Source organism: Hyperolius riggenbachi, chromosome 9 (genome assembly GCF_040937935.1).
Source record: "Hyperolius riggenbachi isolate aHypRig1 chromosome 9, aHypRig1.pri, whole genome shotgun sequence".
Lineage (NCBI taxonomy): Eukaryota > Metazoa > Chordata > Amphibia > Anura > Hyperoliidae > Hyperolius > Hyperolius riggenbachi.
In genome coordinates, this window is record NC_090654.1 from 72,647,093 (window position 1) to 72,671,161 (window position 24,069).

General features: G+C 45.2%; 1 protein-coding gene across 6 annotated transcripts in view; it reads right to left on the reverse strand.

Annotated features, from left to right (window-relative positions):
* Positions 1-24,069, reverse strand: part of FGD5 (FYVE, RhoGEF and PH domain containing 5) — a 321,938-nt gene that overhangs the window by 108,291 nt on the left and 189,578 nt on the right. For all 6 annotated transcript variants that reach the window (XM_068253043.1, XM_068253044.1, XM_068253041.1 and 3 more), the window contains 2 exons: positions 11,070-11,128; positions 8,529-8,559 (listed from right to left, as the gene is read on the reverse strand). In XM_068253043.1, the coding sequence (XP_068109144.1) occupies positions 8,529-8,559; positions 11,070-11,128 (90 nt within the window). The remainder of the gene's footprint in view (positions 1-8,528; positions 8,560-11,069; positions 11,129-24,069) is intronic.

The window sequence follows — 24,069 nt, forward strand, 5'->3', positions numbered from 1 at the left end:
GCTTTCTGCTCAAGAGGGAATGGAAATGACCATCATGTCAATTTAAATCACAAATTGCTGATCAATTAACTGGCAGCTGAGACAATGACAACGCTACCAGTTGATTAATTGGAAGCTGGTGGGTTTTGATTCTCCAATAGCAGTTTCCCTATGCGCACAATTGTATATGGTTGCTAAACTGTTTACACAGCTTTAATAGTCACTTACAATAGCTAAGTGTCATGATGTTTTTTTGTTTGTTTGTTTTTTTGCTTTTGTTTTTTTTTTACTACCCAGGCCTGACTCCTCCAGCCACTAGATGGTACATTGCTGTTGTTGTAAATTACCTTTCCATTGCACTCTAGGATGTAGGACCATATAGTACCTGGGAGGAGCAGCAGCATATTAAGTATACAAACGCCACAATAATTACTGTAAGCAACTAGATATCCCTGCAGGCAGTTCTACCTCCATATGACCCGGCCATACGCCTTTAAGGGCTATTAATTAACCATTACTGGGGCCAACTGCAGTATTTTCATCAATTTATTCATGTGTTAATTGGTACGGGCCAGCTGAGCTCTTGTGTGTTTTTAATTGTTTTAGGAACATTGCCTCTGTTAGGCTAAGTGATTAATAAAATGTATACATTTATTGTTATTGGTCCTTTGTTTATCTTGGATCTTAGACCTACTACAGTTGTGCAGCCACAGGGGCTATAAAGACAATAATTCCAATTTACCTGTTTTCACTTCAAATGCCGCTCACGTTCATTTACATTTTTGCTGCTCTTTTTAGCATGTAACAGTAATCAGGTGAGTTACAGAACATTATAAGATGGACAAATCCCAGCCAGGGCGTGGAGTTTGTATGTTTTCCCTGTGTCTGCGTGGGTTTCCTCCGGGGACTCTGGTATTCTCCCACATCCCAAAAACATACAGATAAGCCAATTGGCTTCCCCCTTAAATTGGCTCTAGACCACTGATGGCTAACCTTGGCACTCCAGCTGTGATGGAACTACAAGTCCCATGAGGCATTGCAATACTCTGACAGCTCTAAGCATAACTCAGGGAGGCAGAGGCATGATGGGATTTGTAGTTTTGTCACAGCTGGAGTGCCAAGGTTAGCCATCACTACTCTAGACTATGATACATGCACTACATGATACATACTGTACATAGACATATGACTATGGTAGGGATTAGAGTGTGAGCCCCTCTGAGGGACAGATAAGTGACAAGACACTATACTCTGTACAGCGCAGCAGAAGATGTCGGTGCTATATAATTACTAAATCATAATAGGAACAGCTGGCAGGAATGATTATAACAGATGTATATCTGCCTGTAACCCCCTCCCCAATTAAAATTGCCTGTGTTATGTACAGAATTCTGATCATTACCAGCACAGTCATGCTCTCCTTTTATTCAGCGAAGAATCAGTCACACACAAACATCAGCCTGGCACTGCTGGTGAACGCCCCTCCCCCATCCTCTGAGCAGGTGGTCCAGAACAACTCGCTACTATATTCTGCCTATACTTCCGCATAGGGACCCCTTTGCATAAGGTTTGCAGGCTCCGCTGAGCTCTGCAGCTTGCTTATGACTCTTCAGAGTTTTATAAAGCATGCTCATCAATTTCCCCAATCCGGCGCGGTGATTGGATGAAGCCGGCGTGTATCCCTCAGAGCCAAATAAAAACTGCTTTTGGTCAATTTGACCTTTCTTGAACTTATTTTACAGTGCGGAGGAAAGTCATAAAAGGAAATTTGTGGCGGTGGAGCTGTCACTTTCATGCTAGGACAAGCACGGGCTGCACTGAGGCATCGGGGCTGGGATTTGTGGGTATTACCGGGGTGGTATTTGTGAATGCTGATTAAACAACAATAGAAACAGATCTTAAAGCAGACCTCCGGGGAAAAAAAATAAAACCTACGCTGTCAGCACAGGCAGCAGAAGTTATAATAGAGTAGCAGGAAAAATGAACTCAGAACTTCCTCTCCGCTCTAAAAGATAAGCAACAGCATAATAACCTTTACAGAAAAACATTTCTTTGTTACAGCTGATACAAATCCTGCAATAAATCTGCAGTGTGTCTACTCCCTGCTTTCATGGAAGCGGACATCCTGTGTTTACAAATTAGCTGCTTTGACACAGCCGAGAGATCAAATTACAGTTGTGATTAGTCACAGATGAGCGCAGGCCTGGATTTACCTCACAGGAGCCTATAGGCACAGATGTCCTGGCAACTTAGATTTCACGCACAATGAACCTACAAACCTCCACCAAACTGCACCGCAAGCGTGCCGGCTGGCCCAGCAGTCACTTCTCCCTTACTTCCCTTGCCCGTCATAGGTAGCTACATGTGCCCCTTAGGAGGCCCATACACTGGATCGATTTCTGACATCGAAGTATGGCCAATTAGAGTGCTCCAATTGAATCTGCTAGAAATCGATGCAGCAGGAAGCATGATCGATCAGCCATTCAATTTCTGACCGATTTCGATCCATTTACTCAATCGGTCCAGAAGGAAAATCTAGGTCGATCGGCTGCCAGCATGGCCCATAGAGTTGCATTGGATTGAAAAGTGCAACACTGCATTTCAATCGATTTTTGATAAGATTTTATTCTGAAATCTACTGGAAATCCATTCCGACTGTGTGGCACACCTGACTGGCATCTGACAGGAATCTATGTAATGGTAATAGTGTATGGGTACACTTAGTATTAGGTAGCCAGAAGTACTCTCAGTATTAAGCTGCTAGAGGTGCCCTCTGACTGAAGGGAGATCTCGTCAGCGGAATGCCGAGTACAGAGCGAGTAACCTCTCATTTACACTTTCAACAAGAGTCTGCATAGGAAAGATAGGAGGGAGGTGCTTGGAAAGGTGAGTGAGCCGTTTTTTCCATCATCAGGCACCTGTAGGCATGTGCCTACAGTGCCTTTATGGTAAATCTGGCCCTGGATGAGCGGGAATTAGACAGGCTAAACTCTCTAAATACATACAGGGTGCATTTCTCTGTGTTTTCCTTCTGTCCTGTGCAAGAGTTCAGGTCCACTTTAAGAAAACATATGGCCATTAAGTTCCATACTTTACACCGACCATCCTGAAGTGATGCATTATGGGCTTATTTTTTGGACATGCGGTGATCCCTAGACACTTCTGCAGCAGGAGAGCAACAGCTAGCTTTGCACGTGTAATAAAACTGAGCTTAACCCTTTGACCTCAGAAAAGTTCTAATGATTCCTACAGGTGCTGCCTGCAGTTAATGGGAAGAGCGGTTACCTGGCACAGTATGGAAAGTTTCAAGTACACAGGAATGAATTAGAAGATGAAAAGGCTCAGCAGAGGGGTCTTTCCAGGTCATGGATCTGTCACACAACTCACGCTGGGCTCACTCACAGCCTCCTGAGCCTCAGATGACACAATTCCAGGACAGGAAGCACATCCAGCGGAGACGTGACCTGCCCGTCTGAAAGCATGGCAGCGGCACAATGGCACCTCAGCCACCCACACACTGCCATTCAGCTGAGACTGCCCGCATTGTCCAGCTTGTGTCCCATGCTCGTAGGAAGGAGAGGGAGGGGAGGCCGGGGCACGAGCCTGGTACCAGCAGCTATTCCACATCAGCTAGCAAGTCTGCGGCCTCAAGGTTACACCCAATTTATATATTACTGTACGTCTAGAGGGATTTATGAGAGTGTTCTACAATAAAAGCAACAGACTGCTAAGGTGCCAGCCAAGGCTTCACTGCCATTTATGGCTACTCTGGTCACTGTGTTTCGCTACGCAACAGAAACACTCTTTTCTTACACCATCTATGTTCCATTTAGGGTTGAATCTGTCAGGTTAACATCTTCTCTCCCTGCACAGCTTGTCACATGACAGCAGAACACCGGTAACGGTAACTGTTTGTATACCAGCATTAACATGACCCCACCTTCCTTCCCTGTGTGCTCCTCCTACCTAGAAAGAAACATCTACTGTATGTGCTTTTTATCTGCCACACAAGGCATTATTTCTGTGTAATGCAACTTGCATCTGTCAGGTTAAAGTGGGCCTGAACTCTTGCACAGAACACAATGAAAGTCTTTTTTCTGCTTATAGTTGCTGTAGAAATCAAGTACACGGTGTCCTGTGTGTTTATTTAGCTACATCAAAATCTCCAAATGGTTCTTATCAGCAGCTGTAAATCAGAGTGCTCTACAGGAAAGACTGAGGCTTAACCCTTTCTGTGCTCCCTGGAAAGTTACGTAATCCAAGTTAAAACTTCAGGGTTTTTTTAAGGATTTCCATGAATTGTAATGATTTTTTTTACCCTGAAGGTTATCATGCTGTGGCTAATCATTTAGAGAAATAAGGAAGTTCTGAGTTTCTGAGCTTAGAGTCACATTAACTTCTCTCTCTGCACTGCTTGTCATGTGACTGCCGAATTCTGGTAACTGTTTTTTCAACTGCATTTACCAGAGAATATTGTGTCTAAAAGAAATAAATAAGATGTTTCCTTAATTGATTAATTGAAGAGGGCTGTTACTATCCAGATGACCTTCGTATATCGCCCTACATTTAAATAAGAGTACAGAATTTTTTATGCAATTTGACCAAGAACAATCAGACTGAACGAAGAACCATTTCTTTGTTTAAAAAAAAAAAAGTTTTCAAACAGAAGCAAATTTAAACATTTGAAAAAAATAAAATAAAAAAAATTATATATATATTTACAATTCAATTGTAATATTGATTATTTAGATAAATGGATTGATTCGATCGATATTACATTCAAATCAGAGAAAATGATATCATTAATGGCAGATTGAACTATTAGATTTTATGGTAGCTGTAAGACTTGTGACAGGACATAGTTTGTTGGTGCAGCTTAGGCTAGGTGCCCATTTGAGATAAGAATCGTTTGCAATGCATGGTGAATGAATGACAAACAATAAGTCACACAAATATCACTGCAAAGTTTCAATTGAACAATTTGAAAAGATACCGATAAACAATGATTCTCAGTCCTGTTGATGGATGTTTTCAATCTATAATGGTGCTTAAACGTCAGTTGTCATAGAAGTTTTTAGCCGCAGGACAATTTTTCCATAAGCTGCGCCTGCGCGAGACCAAGAATTACGCAATGAGGTGTTCGCGGACAATTGTTCTTCCAGGTCCAAAGATCATTTCTTTATAGGCCCTATTTTTTGACTGTCTAGAGCCTAGGTTCTCAATGTGTGGTACCCGTACCTCAGGAGGTACTTGGGATGGTTCCAGGGGTACTCGGGCTTGATATACTTAACCAAGAATAACAAATTTTGAGTTTTTGAAAATAATAAATCCTATTTAAACAACGCCAAATTACTATTTTAGAAAATAAAAATAATAATAAATGCTTGGAAATTGTTTAGAATCAATTATCATGTACTACGATTAAATATATATTTGTCAAGGGGTACTTGTGATCAGGGGCCCCGGCTTAGCAATAGGAGGTGCAGAGGCTGTGACCGCATCGGGGCCCTTGGGCCAGGGGAGCCCCGAGGGGCTCTCTCTCAAAAACAGTATTAGCTCTCTATTGGTCCTGTGCTCTTTATAATCACTTCCATAGATACTTTGAATAGTAGTAATCATTAACAAGCTGTTCCCCATCCCCTTCTGGCACCTCTGACACTGTAGTTGCCATTGGCAGATTTTGGTGCGTCGTATCAATTGTTATGTATAGAGTGCTTGGGGGGCCCCATTGTAAAACTTGCTTTAGGGCTCACAGCTCCTTCGCTACGCCACTGCTTGTGATAATGTTTACTATGCTAGGGGGTACTTGTGAGTTCAGGGTTTCAAAAGGGGTCCATACCACTATAATGTTGAGAAACACTGGTTTAGAGCAGCTTTTCTCAACCTTTTTACCCTGGAGGAACCCCTGAATTTGTTTTGCAGGAGCCCCGGTGTGGCTGTTTGTCACTACACCCTATTACAGTGTCCTTCATTATAATGTCTTCTTATTCTAGTGTTTTTTTTATTAATGTGCTCATTGTTATTCTGAATGTAATGCTTCTTTTTACAGTACCCCCTATGATAGTGTGCTCTCTATCACACTCCTAACCCCCATGATGGGGGAAAATGCCAAGGAGCACCTGCAGAGTACTCAAGGAACCCTGGTTGAGAAAGCCTGGTCTGAGTGATTGTACTGATGCTTTTACTGATGGCTAATGCTGGGAATACACAAGTAGTTTTTTCTGCAGATTTACTGTCTGATTGTTTTTCTGATCGATTTTCCGATCGATTTCCATTCGCTTCTATGAGAAAATCTATCAGAGAAACTATTAAAATCAGATTGGACCTGTGAGAAATTATCTATCGGGCCATCTATCTGCCGAAAAAACCCTCATGGTGTATTCCCAGCATAACACGGTACTGCTTCTTGTATTGGTAGGCAATTCTGAGTATTGTTTTCAACCAATTGGAGGAGTTTAGGTAGCAGCATTGGTGGATGTCAGCTGTAAGTTGACAATAGTTTGTTATAAAGGACTTTTGCAAGCTTCCGTCTTACTCCCAACACAAGACATCAACAATGACACTTTCTGACCACGTTCTGCGCTGTTGTGGGCTTTAAATGGCTGATTCTGTTACAGAAACAAGAGGCTAGCCTGCCAGCGGACTGCATGAATGGAGGGAGGTCAGCGAATAGCGTATGAGCTTCCTCGAATTCCGACAGCGATGGAGGAAGTAGAGGCTGAATGAGCCCTTTATTGATACTGTCTATCCCCTGGCCCAGGAATCACTCTGCCTGGATATAGGCCGTCCAGCCATCGCCACAAATTAGCATGGAACAGCTGGCGTGCGGAGCCATCCTACAGAGCCAACAAACGTCACAGCCAGGCATTGAGGCCTGAGCCCCGTCCCTGCAGTCCTGATAATGTGACATTGCTGGCTGCGTAGGACACATTATGCAAAGCACAGCAATGCGTACAGAAAATTCCTCCATCCTCCGGCCCCACCAGGGTAACATGAGAATGAATTTGTAGGCTATTGTTGTTTCCTGCCAGAGGTCAGAATATTTGCACATGAGGACGCACGATGCATAACTTGCATGTAAACATACACCCACTGGCCACATGGTGCAGATTTAAAAGACCAGCAAACTAAAAAACAAGTTACGCTGTATAATGAGAGCCACTGTGTTGCCCCAGCTGGGCACCAGATGTACATCTAGAAATTCTACTTTGGTTCAAAAACTTCTATATAAACGCCAGAGAATATTGTTATTCAAACTGATAAGATCAACTGTAGACAAAGACAAAACATTTATATCATGCTTTTCTCCTGGCAGACACAAAGTGCCAGAGCTGCAGCCACTAGGGTGTGCTCTATAGGCAGTAGCAGTGTTAGGGAGTCTTGCCCAAGATCTCCTACTAAATAGGTGCTGGCTTACTGTACAAGAAGACTGAGATTCAAATCCTGTGCCAGAGGCAGAGCCTTTAACCAGTACACTATCCAGCCACCAAATAAGTCCCAAAGCAAATGCAATGCTGTGAAAATACATTAGATGCTCCATATATGTGAAATTGCGATTGCACACAATGCATGTAAATTCAAATAAGTGTGAACAGGGCCTTAGAGTGCAATAGAGACATTATGAGAGACTAAGCATAAAGGCTCAGTGTTTTCTGCAAAGTGCTGCATAAAAGCGTTAAATAACTACAGAGATATATTGGTTGGCCTCTGTCTATACCGCCATTGATCCTTCTTATCCTCATCACCAGAACAGTATATTCCCTTAAAATGATCTGCAGCATTCTTATAGATCTCCCTTATCTCCCCCCAGCCACCAGCAGAATATACAGCATTCCCTCCTGGGACGCTGACCTCTTCCTGTGTCCACCCTCCACCTTGCATCATACTGCTATTGGTGTAACTGTCTCTTTAATTATGGATGTGACAGTGTCTTTAGCACTCTCAGTTTCCAGCACATGAAAGCAGTTTGTGGATGTAACATGCATTATTAACATGAGCCCAATAAAGTCACTTTCAACCCCCCTGTCACTTCCCGGGACAGTGTAACTGATAAACGTGAGCGAGGAGGAAATGAAAATGTCACTGTGACCCTGGACACTTATCACACCACTACATCTCATCCCAGCCCCTCTGCATCCTCGCATGGACACAGGAGTGAGGAGAGTATGGAGAGTAACAGAGGATGAGAGAAATCTCTACAGTCTACTAAGAGAAGAGGAAGTCACAGTGACAATCGCTGCACACTATGTCACAGCATGCCACAGACTAATAGGAGCATAAATGAACTGTAAACCTAAAAATGCCCATGAACTGTTGACCCACTGTACAACCCCCCCCCCCCCCCCCTCCTTTGGCAATGCCTGTATAAAATCTTGGTCATGCCAATAAAGCTATTTTTGATTTGATTTGAGTAACACACATTGCTGACTTTCTTTTAGAAAATAAAACAGACAGATCTGATGTTTCCAAAGAGTAAATAAAAAAAACCAAAATGCTCCACAATGCACAAAATGTATTTATAAAAGATGTAAAAGTAGAAATGTACTTACGGTGTGCAGACACCTCAGCATTTCTACATATCTGGAAGAAAACACACAAGTAATTACAGCTTATCAAATAAGGAAGAGTGCTTTATCCATCAAATGTATCTGTGTTGCCAACAACATATGGAAAAATAAACAAACACTAAATCTACTCTCCCTAGTTAAAATGTAATATTACTAGTGGTGTTGTCACCGGTCTGGAGACTGGATCGCTGCTTTATGGCAGGACATGATCAATGCACGTATTATAACTGGGACATGATGGCTGCACTTGTTATATGGAGGCTTGATGCATTACTTGATATTGGGCTTGATGCATTACCATTATTGCCCTGAAGAAGTAGGAGATGATGATGGTGATTTTGCGCTCTCTAATGTAACCAGCGTGACCTCATCACAGTAGCGCGCTACAGGCAGTATGCGCACCTTAGCAATGACCACTCATGTGCGATAGTGACGGTAACTACTGTGATTAAGTCGCGCTGGTTACATTAGAGAGTGCAAGATCGTTTAACTCCCACTACTTCAGGGTGATCACGGTAGTGAATCAAGCCCCTTCTGTTATATGTGGGAACATGATGGCTGCAGTTATGATATGGGTGACATGATGACTGCACTTGTCTAATGGGCGAGATATTGTAACCACTACTATATGGGGGACATGATGGCTGCATTTGTCAAATGGGCGAGATATTGTAACCACTTACTATATGGGGGACATGATGGTTTCACTTGGTAAATGGGAGAGATAACCACCTACTATATGGGGGACATGATGGCTTCACTTGTTATATGGAGACAGTACGTTATATGTGAGGACATGATGGCTGCAGTTATTATATGAGGGACATATTTTATTCATTTATTACAATGGGGACATCAGTGTTCTCCCCAGGCTCTTTTAGCCAGGTGCTCAACCCGGCTAGTTTTTGAGAGCACCCGGCTGGAAAAAAAAGTCTGGGGAGAGCAGTGGCTGGATAGTGTACTGGTTAAGGGCACCGCCTTTGACATGGGAGACCAGGGTTCGAATCCTGGCTAGGTCAAGTACCTATTCAGTAAGGAGTTCAAAGCAAGACTACCTAACACTGCAGGGTGGCCTCCTGAGAGCGTCCCAGTGGCTGCAGCTCTTGAGCGCTTTGAGTCCGACAGGAGAAAAGCGCTATACAAATGTTCGGATTATATATTATAACACTGGGACATGATGACTGCCCTTATCAAATTGAAGGGATATTGTAACCACTAACTATATGGGAGATATGATGGTTGCACTTGTTATATGGGAGACATATTGCAGCCATTTACTATATGGGGGACATGATGGCTGCACTTGTTATATGGGAGACATATTGCAACCACTTATTATATGGGGGTCATGATGGCTGCACTTGTTATATGGGCAATATTATTGTAATCACCTACTATGTTAGGGACATGATGGCTGCACTTGTTATATAGGCAACATATTGTTATTATATGGGGACAGGATGGCTGCACTTGTTATATGGTAGAGATATTGTAACCGCCTATTTAATGGCCATCTTGATGGCTGCACTCGTTATATGGGCATCATTTTTTTTTTTACTTACTACTACATTTGTCTAAGGGCTGAGCTAAAGGCATCGGGTTTTCTGTTCTTACAGGCTTCTAAGCCTATATAAATAGTAAATAATAATAAATAAGAAGCATATTCAGTTTGGATTATTACCCAGAGCAAGGGCTGAAGATAATCCTCCCAATGCTACACTTGACCTGCTTGTATGGAATCCCTGACAATTTGGGGAGAAATCCTTGATCAGTCTCTTCTACCTCCATGTGCTAGTAATCCCTCCCCCAAAACATACATTACTATTCCCTCTTCATGCCTCACAAGCTCCCCAATGTAAAAACCCATTGCCCTAGCTAAGCCTAGCATGCCCCCCCCCCCCCCCCCCCCCCCCCACACACACACACACACCATGTAAAGCTTCCCAACCCCCAAAATATCCTCCTTCCTACTTTAAAAATTCCCTCCCTCAGTGTTCTAGCAATCCTCCCTTGTACCCCTTCCCAAATGTTATAGCTCCGATAATGTAGAATAATATGTTACCACTTCTTGTCCTCCTTATAGCCCCCCCCCCTCCCTCCCCCCCTCCAACCTTCCACCTCACCCAAAACACACACACACACACTTGAAAATAGTAACCTAATGGAGGAAGCCAAGACCAAACTCTTCCTGAAAATTGCTTGAAGTCTGTGCTGAAACCACTCAGTATTGGAATGAACAGGCATGGTCTATATTGTATGACTGCTGTGTAATCATCGTTCTTTGCTTCTCTGCCACCAAGATAGTTCCTAAGCAGCTTTGTTAAGTTACCCCTTCAAAATATTAAAGTTCCCATGGCCAGTGATAGATGCTAAACCTAAACTGCTTACTAGTGGATCCATTTAATTTGACCACAAAGAAAGCATGGGCAGAAATAAAGGCCTTGCAGAGAAGCTTCTTAATGTACCATACTCTAAACACGAAGTTTTGGTTGGTCTTTTGTAGAATTTAAACTGTATACTTACTCTTTCTCCGAGGTGATGAGGTCCTCCACAATATTCAATGCTCTGGTTGGTCCATCTGTCTAAAGAAGAGGAGAGCAGAAAAGAGAGTGTCAGATTATATTCAGCAAAAGTAAACCAGTTAATATATCAAGCCCCTTTAACTTCATCTATTACTAGTAGGCAATTATGGGAAGCTTGCGCTCTATTGCACCCCCTACTCAGTTTTGGAATAGGGGGTTCTAATGTTTGATAGGTCTTATAAGAGTTGTGAGAGATCATACCTTGACGTTTTTATACTCATGTTATATTTTATGACATGCAATGGACCTGAGATTCCAAATCAACTCTGAGTTACAAATTGCCCAATAAGCTAACGGTGAATCAGAACTCCTAGGCATGTGTAAGGGCCTGAAAGAGATTAAAGTGAACCAGAGACGAAGCACCTTCATGTATTTTACCATATACAGTATATCAGTGGGAACATTAGAGAAAACTCCTGCCCTGCTCTTTGTTTCATCCTTCACTGTTCAGCCTGCTTGTTATCAGCCCTGATAAAATCCCCGACTGAGCATTCAGTCTGGCTTTGCTCAAGAATCATTATAGCTGAGTCTGTCTTCTCTGATGTCTTTTCAACCCCAAGCCTGCCCCCTTCTGGCTGTGCTATAATGTCTCAGCTATAATGATTCCTGAGCAAAGCCAGACTGAATGCTCAGTCTGGGATTTTATCAGGGCTGATAACAAGCAGGCTGAGCAGTAAAGGATAAAACAGAGTGCAGGGTAGGTGTTTTCTCTAATGTTCCCACTGATATATATGGTAAAATACATGAGGGTGCTTCATCTATGGTTCACTTTAAAAAAGCCTCCTTACTAAAATGCTATGCAAAACAGAAGTTTGCCTTCTTAAAACAGAAGGTATGTGCGATTATTCAGGTTACAGTGAGCATAGGAGGTGTCCCACAATGCATCACTGCTGAATAGGCAAATCATCTCTTTGTTGTCTCTAATAGCTAACCACACTTCCAGAACCGCTGGAATGCAGCTTGTTTACATTACAGGGCCAAACTGACACATCATTGCATTCCAGCGGTTCTGGAGGTGTGGTTAGCTTTCAGGGACAGCAAAGAGATGATTTGCATATTCAGCAGTGTTGGACTGGGGGACATCTCAAAGCTTACTCCAACCTGAATAATCGCAAATACCTTCTGTTTTAGGAAGGCAAACTTCTGTTTTGGAAATCAACTCAGTGATTTTGTATTGCATAAATCTGAATATAATGCTAATAAAATGGACTAAAAGGAATCTAAAAGTTCTGTACAAAGACACTGCAAAGTACAATTTGGACTTCTTAAACCAGAAAGCATATACCGTAATTGATTTACCCTGTTCAAAATTCAATGCATAACTTTAGGATGGTGGGCAGAGCTATGCGCATTGCTGTCTTCTGGATCACTAAAAGATCATCAGAGCCATGGAGGTCCCAGATTGTCCATTGCTGAGAGTTTTCCTCACTTCCTGTTTCTTGGACCTCAATGGCCAAATGACACACAGGTTGCAATTAAAACCCATAACAGATCTCAGCCTCCTAACCAGGAGTGTAACAATAAATCCTAGGTCCCCAGCAAAAAGTTAAGGGGGGTCCCCTTCTTCCAGATACCTTTCCCCCATAGTAACCACCTGCCATCTGCCAAAGTTGATATAACGACCCCTATTCAATTAACGTTTTTCTCAGTTTTCTCCTAGGAGATCATTTTTCATCTTCTATTTAAAATAACGTTTCGGTTCTCTACAATTAAAAAAAAGTACCAAAAAGTAGGAGAAAAAGTACAGTCTCGCTTGCTGGAGGCATTTTATTGATAAGGTGTGAAAATATCATCAAGGTGAAAACTTAGGAGAAAAAGTGAATTGAATAAGGACCAACAAGTCTACCCATGACAAGTGTGACCAAAATGTCACCTGCTCTGAGGGGGGGGGGGGGGCATGTATCAAAGGGAGGAAGGCAGTGATGTAGCTAAGGAGCTATGAGCCCCAGTGTAAGTTTAACATTGGGCCTCCAAGTCTATACGTAACAATTGATATTGTATACCAAAAACTGCCAAGGGCAACTTCAATGTCAGAGAAGAAGGGGATGGGGAGTAGTTTGTTAATGATTACAGCTATTCAAAGCATCTATAGAAGTGATTCTTACCAGCACAGGACCAATAAAGAGCTAAGGGCCTGCTTCCACAACACAAAGATTGGATGCAGAATGGATGCAGAAAAACTGACTCTAATGAATGCCTATGGGCCTGTTTCCACTAAACACGATTTTTCTGATGCAGATTTTCCCATAGGCATTCAGTGGCGTCAGTTTTTCTGCATCCAATCTGCGTGTAGTGGAAACAGGCCCTAATACTGTGGATGAGGGAGGGCCTCTTGGGCCCCTCTGGCCTCTGCATCCCCTATTGCTACGCAACTGGAGGAAGGGTTAGTAAATAGGGCATCCTACAGCTCCGAGACCCTGATTGGCTGTAGCGTTGCACCTTCAGTAGTTATGTCTCTGCTCCTATCCTATCCAGAACTACTGTAACATATTGCCTGGAGCAGTTAGTTACCCATTTTAAGAAAGCATCTATAAACAGAAAAAGTTGCTCTTTCAACAAAGGAAGTAGCCATTGTAAGTGACCGACACAGTACATTTCCATAAAGACTCATTCCTTGCGTAAGCGGGATACACAGAAAATGTGTTGGTGAGATTTATGGCGCAGTCACAGTGAATGTCATCTGTTACCAGGAAAGTGACAGCTTATATGACAGTTCATATGGACTGCAAATTTCATTTCTTCTCTGGATGCAAACAATAAATCTACATTTCACAGTTTATGAGAAGAAAAGAAAAAGAATGTAAATATACAGTAGCCTGGAGCAGGGGAACGTCTACACCAAGGAAACGTCGAACAATGACTTCTCTCCATGCCCATCGCAGTAAATTCCACAAGAACAGTACAGATAGAATGTGAGGCCTCTTCACTGTACAGCTGCCAACTGACAAAGTACGGATCTCAGGACGGACGGATAGACTGCCACGCCCTGATGAAGCGTCATGTGACGCGAAACTGGTCGGTGGGAGGAGCCTGACCCTGCACCACGCTGTACTAGCGTCCCCCGCCACCATACACTGACACAGTCAGCCGGTAATAGCAAGCGCTAACTGAAGGGCATGAGAGGGCTATGGCAGCCGAGTGCAGCAACCCATAAACAGGGGGCACGTGTGAGGTGGCAATGAGGCGAAATACTGGGAAACATCAAAAAGAGATTGAGCTCCCACATAAAGAATACGATCGTTACAGTAACAGCCACAGATCATCTGGTGAAAAGAGCGCTCTGGCATCCAGCTGGGAGAAGCCATACCCTGTGGACCAATGCAAGTATAATAATCTATGATTAATGCTGGAGGAATGATGTCTGGGCAACATTGTCTCTATGTGGCTTGCTAAGTCAACTAACCTGCCTTTTTGTGCTTAAACTGGCTAACCTATTCGTGCTGCAGCTTTGTGCACTACATCCTGAATGGACTTATCCCCAATAGGGGGAGGCAGCTGCTGTGTGTTTGGTGGTGTGCTGTTGTGTGACAGTTAGGTGGTCTGGGCTTGGGTGCATGGAGCACAACGGTCTGAGGACAGACTCCATGCACGCAAGCCTAGCAACTATTGAGGGGTAATGTGGGCAGGCTCTGGTGGTTTTAATGTAGAGACTTTCTGCGCAGAAATAAGTTTTTAACTGATACCTGTGTATTGGTTCCAATTCAGGAGCCTCTTTGTGATTTGAAACATGTTTGTGCAATAAAGTAATTGTTGTTTGAACCAAGATGACATGGAGCCTGAGGCCAATTAATAATTGTTCTGTTTTTTGAAATTAAGTATTGGCTGCTCCAACCCACTGGTTCTTAGAGTTAATAATGAGTATTTGCACAGCAGGACCATAACTCCTTGGCAAACCCCAAACTATTTATATGGACGGATAGACTGTGCCAGAATTCTGGAAAGGCCACAAAGACACTGGCCCTGGGTGGCTGCTGCTTAAGAAGGCGGCTGGACATGGAAAAGGGGTTGCTGAATATGCTAGAGAAGCCTGAAAATAGAAAAGGGAGGCTGCGAATGAAGAACAACATGTACAAAAGTATAGATGTTGCTTAAAGGGAACCTGAGATGGTGATAAAAAGACAAAATATACATACCTGGGGCTTCCTCCAGTTCCCTTCGACCTGATCATTCTAACACCTCTGATTCCCCATTCGTCCACAATTGGCCCGGGAAAGTCCTCCGGTGCGGAGCCTATTGTGTATGCACGGCCTGGCCGTGCGCACGCTCCCACCTCGTACACTTCATCGGGGCCAAGACGGGAATGCACCTGGCCGGACTGCACCAGCGCTGACTGGCCCCGACTGGAGGATTTTCCAGGGCCAGTTGCGGGAGAAGGAGGAGGCCACTGAGGACGACGAAAGAGCAATCAGGCCCATCTCAAGTGGCATCATCTCAAGTACAATTGAAGTGAGCTGTACATGAAAAGGAGGGACTGCTGTACATGGACTGCTCTACAACTGAGAGAGCTGCACACGGAATTGGGAGAAACAAGAAAGTTGGCCTAAGGGGTGGGAAATTTATAATAAATCTGGACTTGGTCATAGATCATGTAAAAGATTAATAGCTTTCAGAAATCAATCTTTAACCGCTCTGCAGCACTAAACATTAGAGTAGATTTCAGCGTAAATCTTGTCTAATACCAACCTCTCTGCTTCAGCTTAAAGCTTTGTACTGCCCAACACAATACAAAGCTATGGAGAGCCGTGATCGCGAGCAGCGGCTGCCTGCCTTGGATTTGGTATTTATATTGAATCTTATTAATCTGCTGAAATAACCCATTGGTGTAAAGCCACCTTATTTCACACACAGCAACAGGACTTCTCATGAGTAACTAGCATTCTCTGGACTTCTCTTCCTTATCTATTAGTTCTGACAGGTATTGAGTCATCCTGATTCAAATCTTGTGACCCCACCTTTACCAAGTTGAACAAGGCACTCAGAACCTATGCCTTCATAACTTCCTACCTTTCTTCCACTCCTCCCTTATTTTGGTGAAGATCTAAAGCCTCATACACTTTGTTTGCGATACTGTATAGACTTGACTACTAGGTCTACAACTGAGCGGCTTGTATTGTTCTATGGAAGGCTGGTGGTGGGGGCAGGACCAAGAGTAGTCCTGTTCCATGCTGTTACCTGGAGCTTTAATAGACATTGGCCAAATAGATCAAAAATAGCAGGTTGCTAAATAGGAAATGCCAATAGTCAGGAGATGCCTGTATAGACCGAAAATGGTTACCCAATGGGATTGTTTCAGGTGGCAGAAGTTAACTGTATTTATGTAGCTTAACTCCCACCACGTCCTTCTATTGTCATCTCCAATACCAATTGTAAAGGCTCATATACATGTCCAACATAATGCACAACAACAAAAAAAAACAGGACCAGTTTGTTACACGACAAGTACATACACACACCCAACCAACTAAACAACCAACTCACATAAATACTATGAGCACAAGCTAAACGTCAAACTGCACAACATGTCCACGTTCAAAGACAACAAAGTTGTTCAAAAGACTTGAACACACGTGGCAGGTTGATCCACCGGCTGGGTCTGGCAATCAAACTGTTATCAGTTTGCCGTCTTGTTGTTTGCTGGCCGTACACACGCCTAACTATCTTCCAACAGACCAAGTTTAGAAGATAGTTGGGCAGATTGGACGTGTGTTTGAGCCTTAAAGGTGCCCACTCATTAGTATTGATTGTACAATCTTACCACTTCTATGTAATATAAGGGACTACCTAAAGTATCCATTCAAAGCATAATCACTGTGTTTACTCTATAACCACAACTGTATCATTAGCGGGCAACTTTAGCTTGTAAGTTCCTTTGGCCAGGATATTCCTCTTCTCCTGTGTAATGTTTCTGTAACTGTCTCAAGCTTGTAATTTACGCCCCATTATTCAATTCACACAAAGCATAAATACAATGTCAAAATGAATCGGCTACTACTATTGTCCATACAACTCCTGCAAATATAGCGTTGGAAACACAGAAGGTCGTTTATTACGGGTATGGGTTGTGCCCATCCTCTGTCTGACAGCCTTCAACCAGAAGTGACCTCAGAGCAGCCGGGCTGGCATCATGTCGGGGTGATAATGGAGCGTAAACTGGGCACTCGGCACGTCTTCATATCCCCACCATGTTGTGTGCCAAGTCCTGGGGGAGGCCTCACTTCCACCACTTGTATACATGTGAGATAATCCTTTGATTGATACGTCCTTGTACGCAGCTGCTGTGGCCAGGGGGAGGGGGGGGGGGGGGGTCACATGAATCTTTAGCTCTGACACAGCTTCCAAGGAGTGGCACAATCTCAGCAAGCTTGTAAAGGAAGCTTCCTCTACTGCTGACAGCTTCCATACACACTCTACGACAGGAAGGGTCGCTGACTGTCAGCTGCGTATTACGGCAGGAACCTTCACCGAACAATCTTCCATGATTCCTTCTTGCTAAATCCCCATCATATAAAACAGCACTGCTGTTATCGTTTACTGACCAATTTATCACCTTGAAGGTTATTCCAGGGCTGTGGAGTTGGCTCAAAAATCATCTAACTCTGACTCCTCAGTTTATGAAACTACCCAAAATTGCTCCAACTCCATCTCCTTAACTCTGACTCTAAAAGCCCTTGCAGGGCTATGGACTGGGTACAAAAATCCTCCGACTCCAACTCTGACTCCTCAGTTTATGAAACCTCTGACGCAGACTCCAGGTACCCAAAATAGCTCTGACTCAACTCCGACTCCACAGCCTTGGTTTATTCGAAGCCCCATACACACAGAGACACTTTTATGACCTGTCAGGTATCCGTACTCGATCCCTTGGGTGACAGTCCAGTGCCGACTCTGTACAGACATGTCACCGACTCCTAGACTCTGACTACACAGCCCTTGCAGGGCTATGGAGTGGGTACAAAAATCTCCCAACTCGAACTCCTCAGTTTATGAAAACATCAACTTCGGCTCCAGGTACCCAAAAATTGCTCTGGCTCTGGTTTCAAAGCTTCGTACACACAGAGACACTTGTGTTACCCAAAACAGTGGGCAAGGACTGTTTTTAGAGCGCTCTGTAACGATCGGTGGGCGCAGAGAGTATCTGATTACCGGTGATCTGCAGTATCACCGAAAATACAGATATATACCAGATTATAAGTGAACTGCAGTCTCACCGATAATCCGATATACAAACTAACCTCTGATCACCCGAGTAGAGTGTAGTGTTTGGTGTAACTGTAACACTAAGAGGACAAGGCCTCAATGCAGTAAGGAGTACTGCACAGATTCCTTCCGCAGACCTGAGCTCTCCAAGACAGGAGGAGTCAGACTGACAGTAGGAAGGGATATCTGAAAGTGACCCTCAGGAGGAAGGATCGCTAACAGAGCGAGGAACCGCCTCTAACGGTAAGGTCGGTTCTCGAGGTCGGACAAGCCAGGTCGTACACACACGGACAGATAAAGTACAGGATCAGGAGGCAAAGGCAGAGTCAAAGTACAGGCAGGGTTCAGCAACGGGGTATCAGAAATATCGGGGTACAAAATCAGGAGGCAGAAGCAGAGTCAAGGAACGAGCCGGGGTTCGGCAACAGAGAATCAGAAATATCGAGGTACAAGATCAGAGTTCAGGAGGATAGTCAAGGCAGGCAGGAAGTCATAACAGATAATCACAATCAAACTAGTACTTTAGCTATCAACAGAATCTATCTTAGTGTAGGATTACAGCTCCAGCTGGTCCCGGCACACTAACGGATCTGACTACGGATCTGGGTGCTCCCACATATGTGATCGCACGCCAGACAAAGAGCAAGTGAACAACCAGCAGTATATATACTCTAGGACCTTTCCAGGACCTCCCTAATTGCTGGTCCAATGAGAGCAGTGGAATTTGTCAGCTGACCCAGCTGGTCAGCCGACACCCTTCTAACTGCTATTTAAACTCTGCCTCTGTGCTCGCGCGCGTGTAAGTCTGAATCTTGGTGGACTATCAGTCCCAGCCACACCAGTACTGTTTTGCAATGTATCTAATGCGGGGGTCGCCTCTGATGTGGATTCCGCTGTTACCAATGCGGATTCCGCCGCACTGCCCATGCGGCATGCGGCGTTTTTTCCGCGTTGTGACGCCATGCTGGACGCGGAAACAGCCGCCTCACCTCGAGAGACGGCGGCTTTTCCGCGTTTCCTTACAGTACCCCCCCCCCCCCCCCCGAGGAGTGGACTCCGGACAACTCCCACCAGGTTTCTCGGGGTGTAAGGCATGAAACTCCCTTTTTAATTCGTCTGCATGCATGCGCGTCCCCGGTACCCATTGCCTCTCCTCAATGCCGTACCCTTTCCAGTGCACGAGGTATTGTACCGAGTTTTGTACAGAGCGTGAATCTAGAATCTTCTCCACCTCATATTCGTGTTGGGCATCTACCAAGACAGGAGGAGGAGGAGTGGGACCCACCTGGACTGCTGGCTTAAGAAGGGACACGTGGAAAGACCTCAACCCCCGCATGCTAGAGGGAAGATCAACGGTGTAAGTAACATCATTGACTTTCCTGACAACCGGGAATGGACCCACAAACCTGGGACCAAGCTTATTCGAAGGTTGTCTTAGGGTCAAGTGACGTGTGGACACCCAGACCAAGTCTCCTGGTCGGAACTTCCACTCCAGCGACCGTCTTTTGTCAGCTTGACCCTTCTGACTCAAAAAGGCCTTCTCCAGGTTACTTCTAACCGTCCCCCAAAGGTCCTTCAATGACTTTTGCCAGGCCTCCAGGGCTGGGAAAGGAGTGGAGGCTATAGGTAATGGGGAAAATTTGGGTGATCTCCCCGTCACCACCTGAAAGGGAGAGAATCCGGAGGACGAGTTTTTTAAATTATTCTGGGCAAATTCTGCGAAGGGCAGAAATCTGACCCAATCGTCCTGCGCCTCTGCCACATAACACCTTAAAAATTGCTCTAAAGACTGATTTATTCTCTCAGTCTGGCCGTTGGTCTGTGGGTGATAGCCCGATAAAAAAGACAGCTTTATGCCCATGAGGTGGCAAAAAGCTTTCCAAAACCGTGAGACGAATTGGACTCCCCTGTCTGAAACTATGTCTTCGGGAATGCCATGTAAACGGAAGACATGAGTGATAAACAACTCGGCCAATTCCTGAGCCGAGGGGAGTCCTTTCAAAGGCACAAAGTGGGCCATCTTACTAAAGCGGTCGACTATCACCCAAATGACCGCCATACCTTCAGACCTGGGAAGCTCGCCCACAAAATCCATGGACAGGTGGGTCCACGGCTCATTCGGGGTGGGCAAAGGCTGCAACGTACCGACAGGTGCCAGCCGGGAGGGTTTACTCTTGGCACATATCAAACACTCTTTTACGTATTCCTTACAATCCGCTGCCAAGGAAGGCCACCAGGCGCATCTGGCTATCAGATCCTGTGTTCTGGATGCCCCAGGATGCCCTGCGTTCTTATGTGCATGAAACATCTCAAGAACCTGCAGGCGAAAAGGCAGAGGAACGAACAGGACCCCTGCGGGCTTCCCTTCCGGAATGTCTTGCTGAAAGGGAGCCAATGTCTCCCTCCAATCCTCCCAAGTTTCAGTGGCTGCCAGTATTAATTTCTGGGGAATAATGGTCTCTGGAATGGAGGGCTGTGCTGTCTCTGACTCAAAACATCTGGATAGAGCATCCGCCTTAACATTCTTGCTCCCTGGGGTGTACGTAATAATGAAACTAAACCTGGAGAAGAACAACGACCATCGAGCCTGGCGAGGGCTCAACCTCTTAGCCCCCTCGATGTACTCTAGGTTTTTGTGATCGGTGTAAACCGTGATGGTATGCTCAGCTCCCTCTAACCAGTGTCGCCATTCCTCGAAAGCCAATTTGATGGCCAAGAGCTCCCTGTTGCCAATATCGTAATTCCTCTCTGCAGGGGAGAACCTGCGAGAGAAATACGCACACGGGTGCATTTTACCCTGCAAGCCTGACCGCTGTGACAGCACAGCCCCCACCCCAACCTCCGAGGCATCCACCTCCACAATGAACGGGAAAGAGGCATCCACATGTCTGAGGATGGGTGCTGAACAGAATAGGCCCTTCAGGGTGGCAAAAGCATGTAAAGCCTCAGGAGACCAGTGAGTGGTATCTGCCCCCTTCTTAGTGAGGCAGGTAAGGGGAGCAATGACAGTGGAGTACCCCTTTATAAACCGTCTATAGTAGTTGGCGAAGCCAAGAAAGCGCTGAAGGGATTTCAACCCAACCGGCTGTGGCCACTCCAGAACAGCGGAGACCTTGGCAGGATCCATAGACAGGCCTGTGGTGGAAATTATGTACCCCAAGAACGCAACAGATGTTACTTCGAAGATGCACTTCTCAAGCTTTGCGTATAACGAGTTCTGCCTTAACTGATTTAACACAAACCTCACATGGTTTCTATGTTCAGTGAGGTTGTTGGAGAAGATAAGAATATCATCAAGATAAACTAGTACAAATTTCCCCAACACCTCCCGGAATACCTCGTTAATGAGTTCCTGAAAAACGGCCGGAGCATTACATAACCCGAAGGGCATCACCAGGTACTCATAATGCCCGTCTGGTGTATTAAAGGCCGTCTTCCACTCATCGCCCCTTCTTATACGTATCAGATTGTACGCGCCCCGCAAATCTAGCTTAGAAAAAAATCTTAGCGTCAGTAACCTGAGTGAACAAATCATCTATCAGTGGCAACGGATAGCGATTCTTTATAGTAATCTTGTTGAGACCGCGATAATCGATGCAGGGTCGCAGACCTCCGTCTTTCTTTTTGACAAAAAAGAACCCTGCTCCAGCAGGTGACCGGGACGGGCGAATGAAACCCTTGGCCAAATTTTCACGGATGTACTCCTGCATGGCCAATTTTTCGGGCCCTGATAGATTGTACAAGTGACCCCGGGGGGGAACACAACCTGAACGGAGATCAATGGGACAATCGAAAGGACGATGTGGGGGCAATTTATCAGCTGCCTTGGGACAGAACACATCGGAAAATTCAGAATACTGATCTGGTACCCCTTCCACCTGAAATCTGGTTTGCCCCAAGGTCAACTTCCCCAAACACCGCTGAAAACAACGAGGTGACCAAGTGGTTAACTGACCCGTGGCCCAGTCTATTTGAGGTGAATGAAGTTGCAACCACGGCATGCCTAGGATAATAGTTGAGGTAGACATGTGCAGTACAAAAAACAATAATTGTTCCCCATGCAGTACCCCTATGGTGACCTTCACCTCCGGGGTCTGCGACAGAGCACGATTCCGTTGTAGAGGGGAATCGTCTACTGCCGTGACCTGAATGGGGGGTGTCACAGGAGTGAGCGGAATACCCAACTCCTGAGCAAACTTAAAGTTCATAAAATTGGCCGCTGAGCCTGAGTCAATGAAAGCCTCAGTGACCACAGATTTCTTCTCCCATGTAACTGTACAAGGGAGAAGCAATTTCTTTTCTTTAAGGGGTGCAAGTGGCGTGCCTAGGGTGTCACCCCCCACTACTCCTAGGCAAATTCGTTTCCCGACTTGTTCGGGCAGTTGATCCATCATTCTCCGCCTTCGCTCCACCTGGGTCAATTTCGAACAACCAATCTGCATTGGTTCGGGTGGAGGCAAGGCCGGAGGAGATGAGACAGATGGAAATGGCGTTACTAAGGGTGCAGCGGAGGGTGCCACATATGATGTTACCCTGGCACGGTGACTGCCCCGAATCTGCCTCTGATGGCGTAATCGACGGTCGACTCGAATGGCCGATGTGATGGCCTCATCGACTGTCCTGGGCTCGGGCAAGGTTAGCATTAAATCGGAGACCTCCTCCGACAACCCAGACAAGAAGTAATCCATAAGGGCAAAATTATCAAATCTGGCCGTGACTGACCATCTGCGAAATTCTGCCGCGTAATCCTCGACTGAACCCCTGTCTTGCCGCAAAAGTTTGAGCTTCCGCTCAGAGGTTGCCGCAAGGTCAGGGTCGTCGTAAATTACGGCCATGGCCTTAAAGAATTCCTCTACCGAGGTCAGAGCAGTATCGGTAGGAGGCAGGTTGTATGCCCATGACTGGGAGTCACCAGTCAGCAAAGTTTTAATAAAGGTGACCCGTTGGGTCTCAGTCCCCGAGGATCGGGGTCTCAACTCGAAGTACGATAACACTCTACTCTGAAAATTCCGGAAGTCAGACTTGTGGCCGGAAAATTTCTCTGGTACGGGCATACGTATGTCAGCACTAGGAGGGGATCGCACTGAATCAACTGACGTCTGGAGGGTTCGCACAGAGCCTGATAGGACATCAATCATAGTCTTGTGGCTACCCAGCACTTGGTTGATGTTTTCCACCGAAGTGGCAAGTGCGCCCAGAAGGTCAGTGTGTGCGTCCATTTGCATTTTTTGGGTCTGGCGTTCTGTAACGATCGGTGGGCGCAGAGAGTATCTGATTACCGGTGATCTGCAGTATCACCGAAAATACAGATATATACCAGATTATAAGTGAACTGCAGTCTCACCGATAATCCGATATACAAACTAACCTCTGATCACCCGAGTAGAGTGTAGTGTTTGGTGTAACTGTAACACTAAGAGGACAAGGCCTCAATGCAGTAAGGAGTACTGCACAGATTCCTTCCGCAGACCTGAGCTCTCCAAGACGGGAGGAGTCAGACTGGCAGTAGGAAGGGATATCTGAAAGTGACCCTCAGGAGGAAGGATCGCTAACAGAGCGAGGAACCGCCTCTAACGGTAAGGTCGGTTCTCGAGGTCGGACAAGCCAGGTCGTACACACACGGACAGATAAAGTACAGGATCAGGAGGCAAAGGCAGAGTCAAAGTACAGGCAGGGTTCAGCAACGGGGTATCAGAAATATCGGGGTACAAAATCAGGAGGCAGAAGCAGAGTCAAGGAACGAG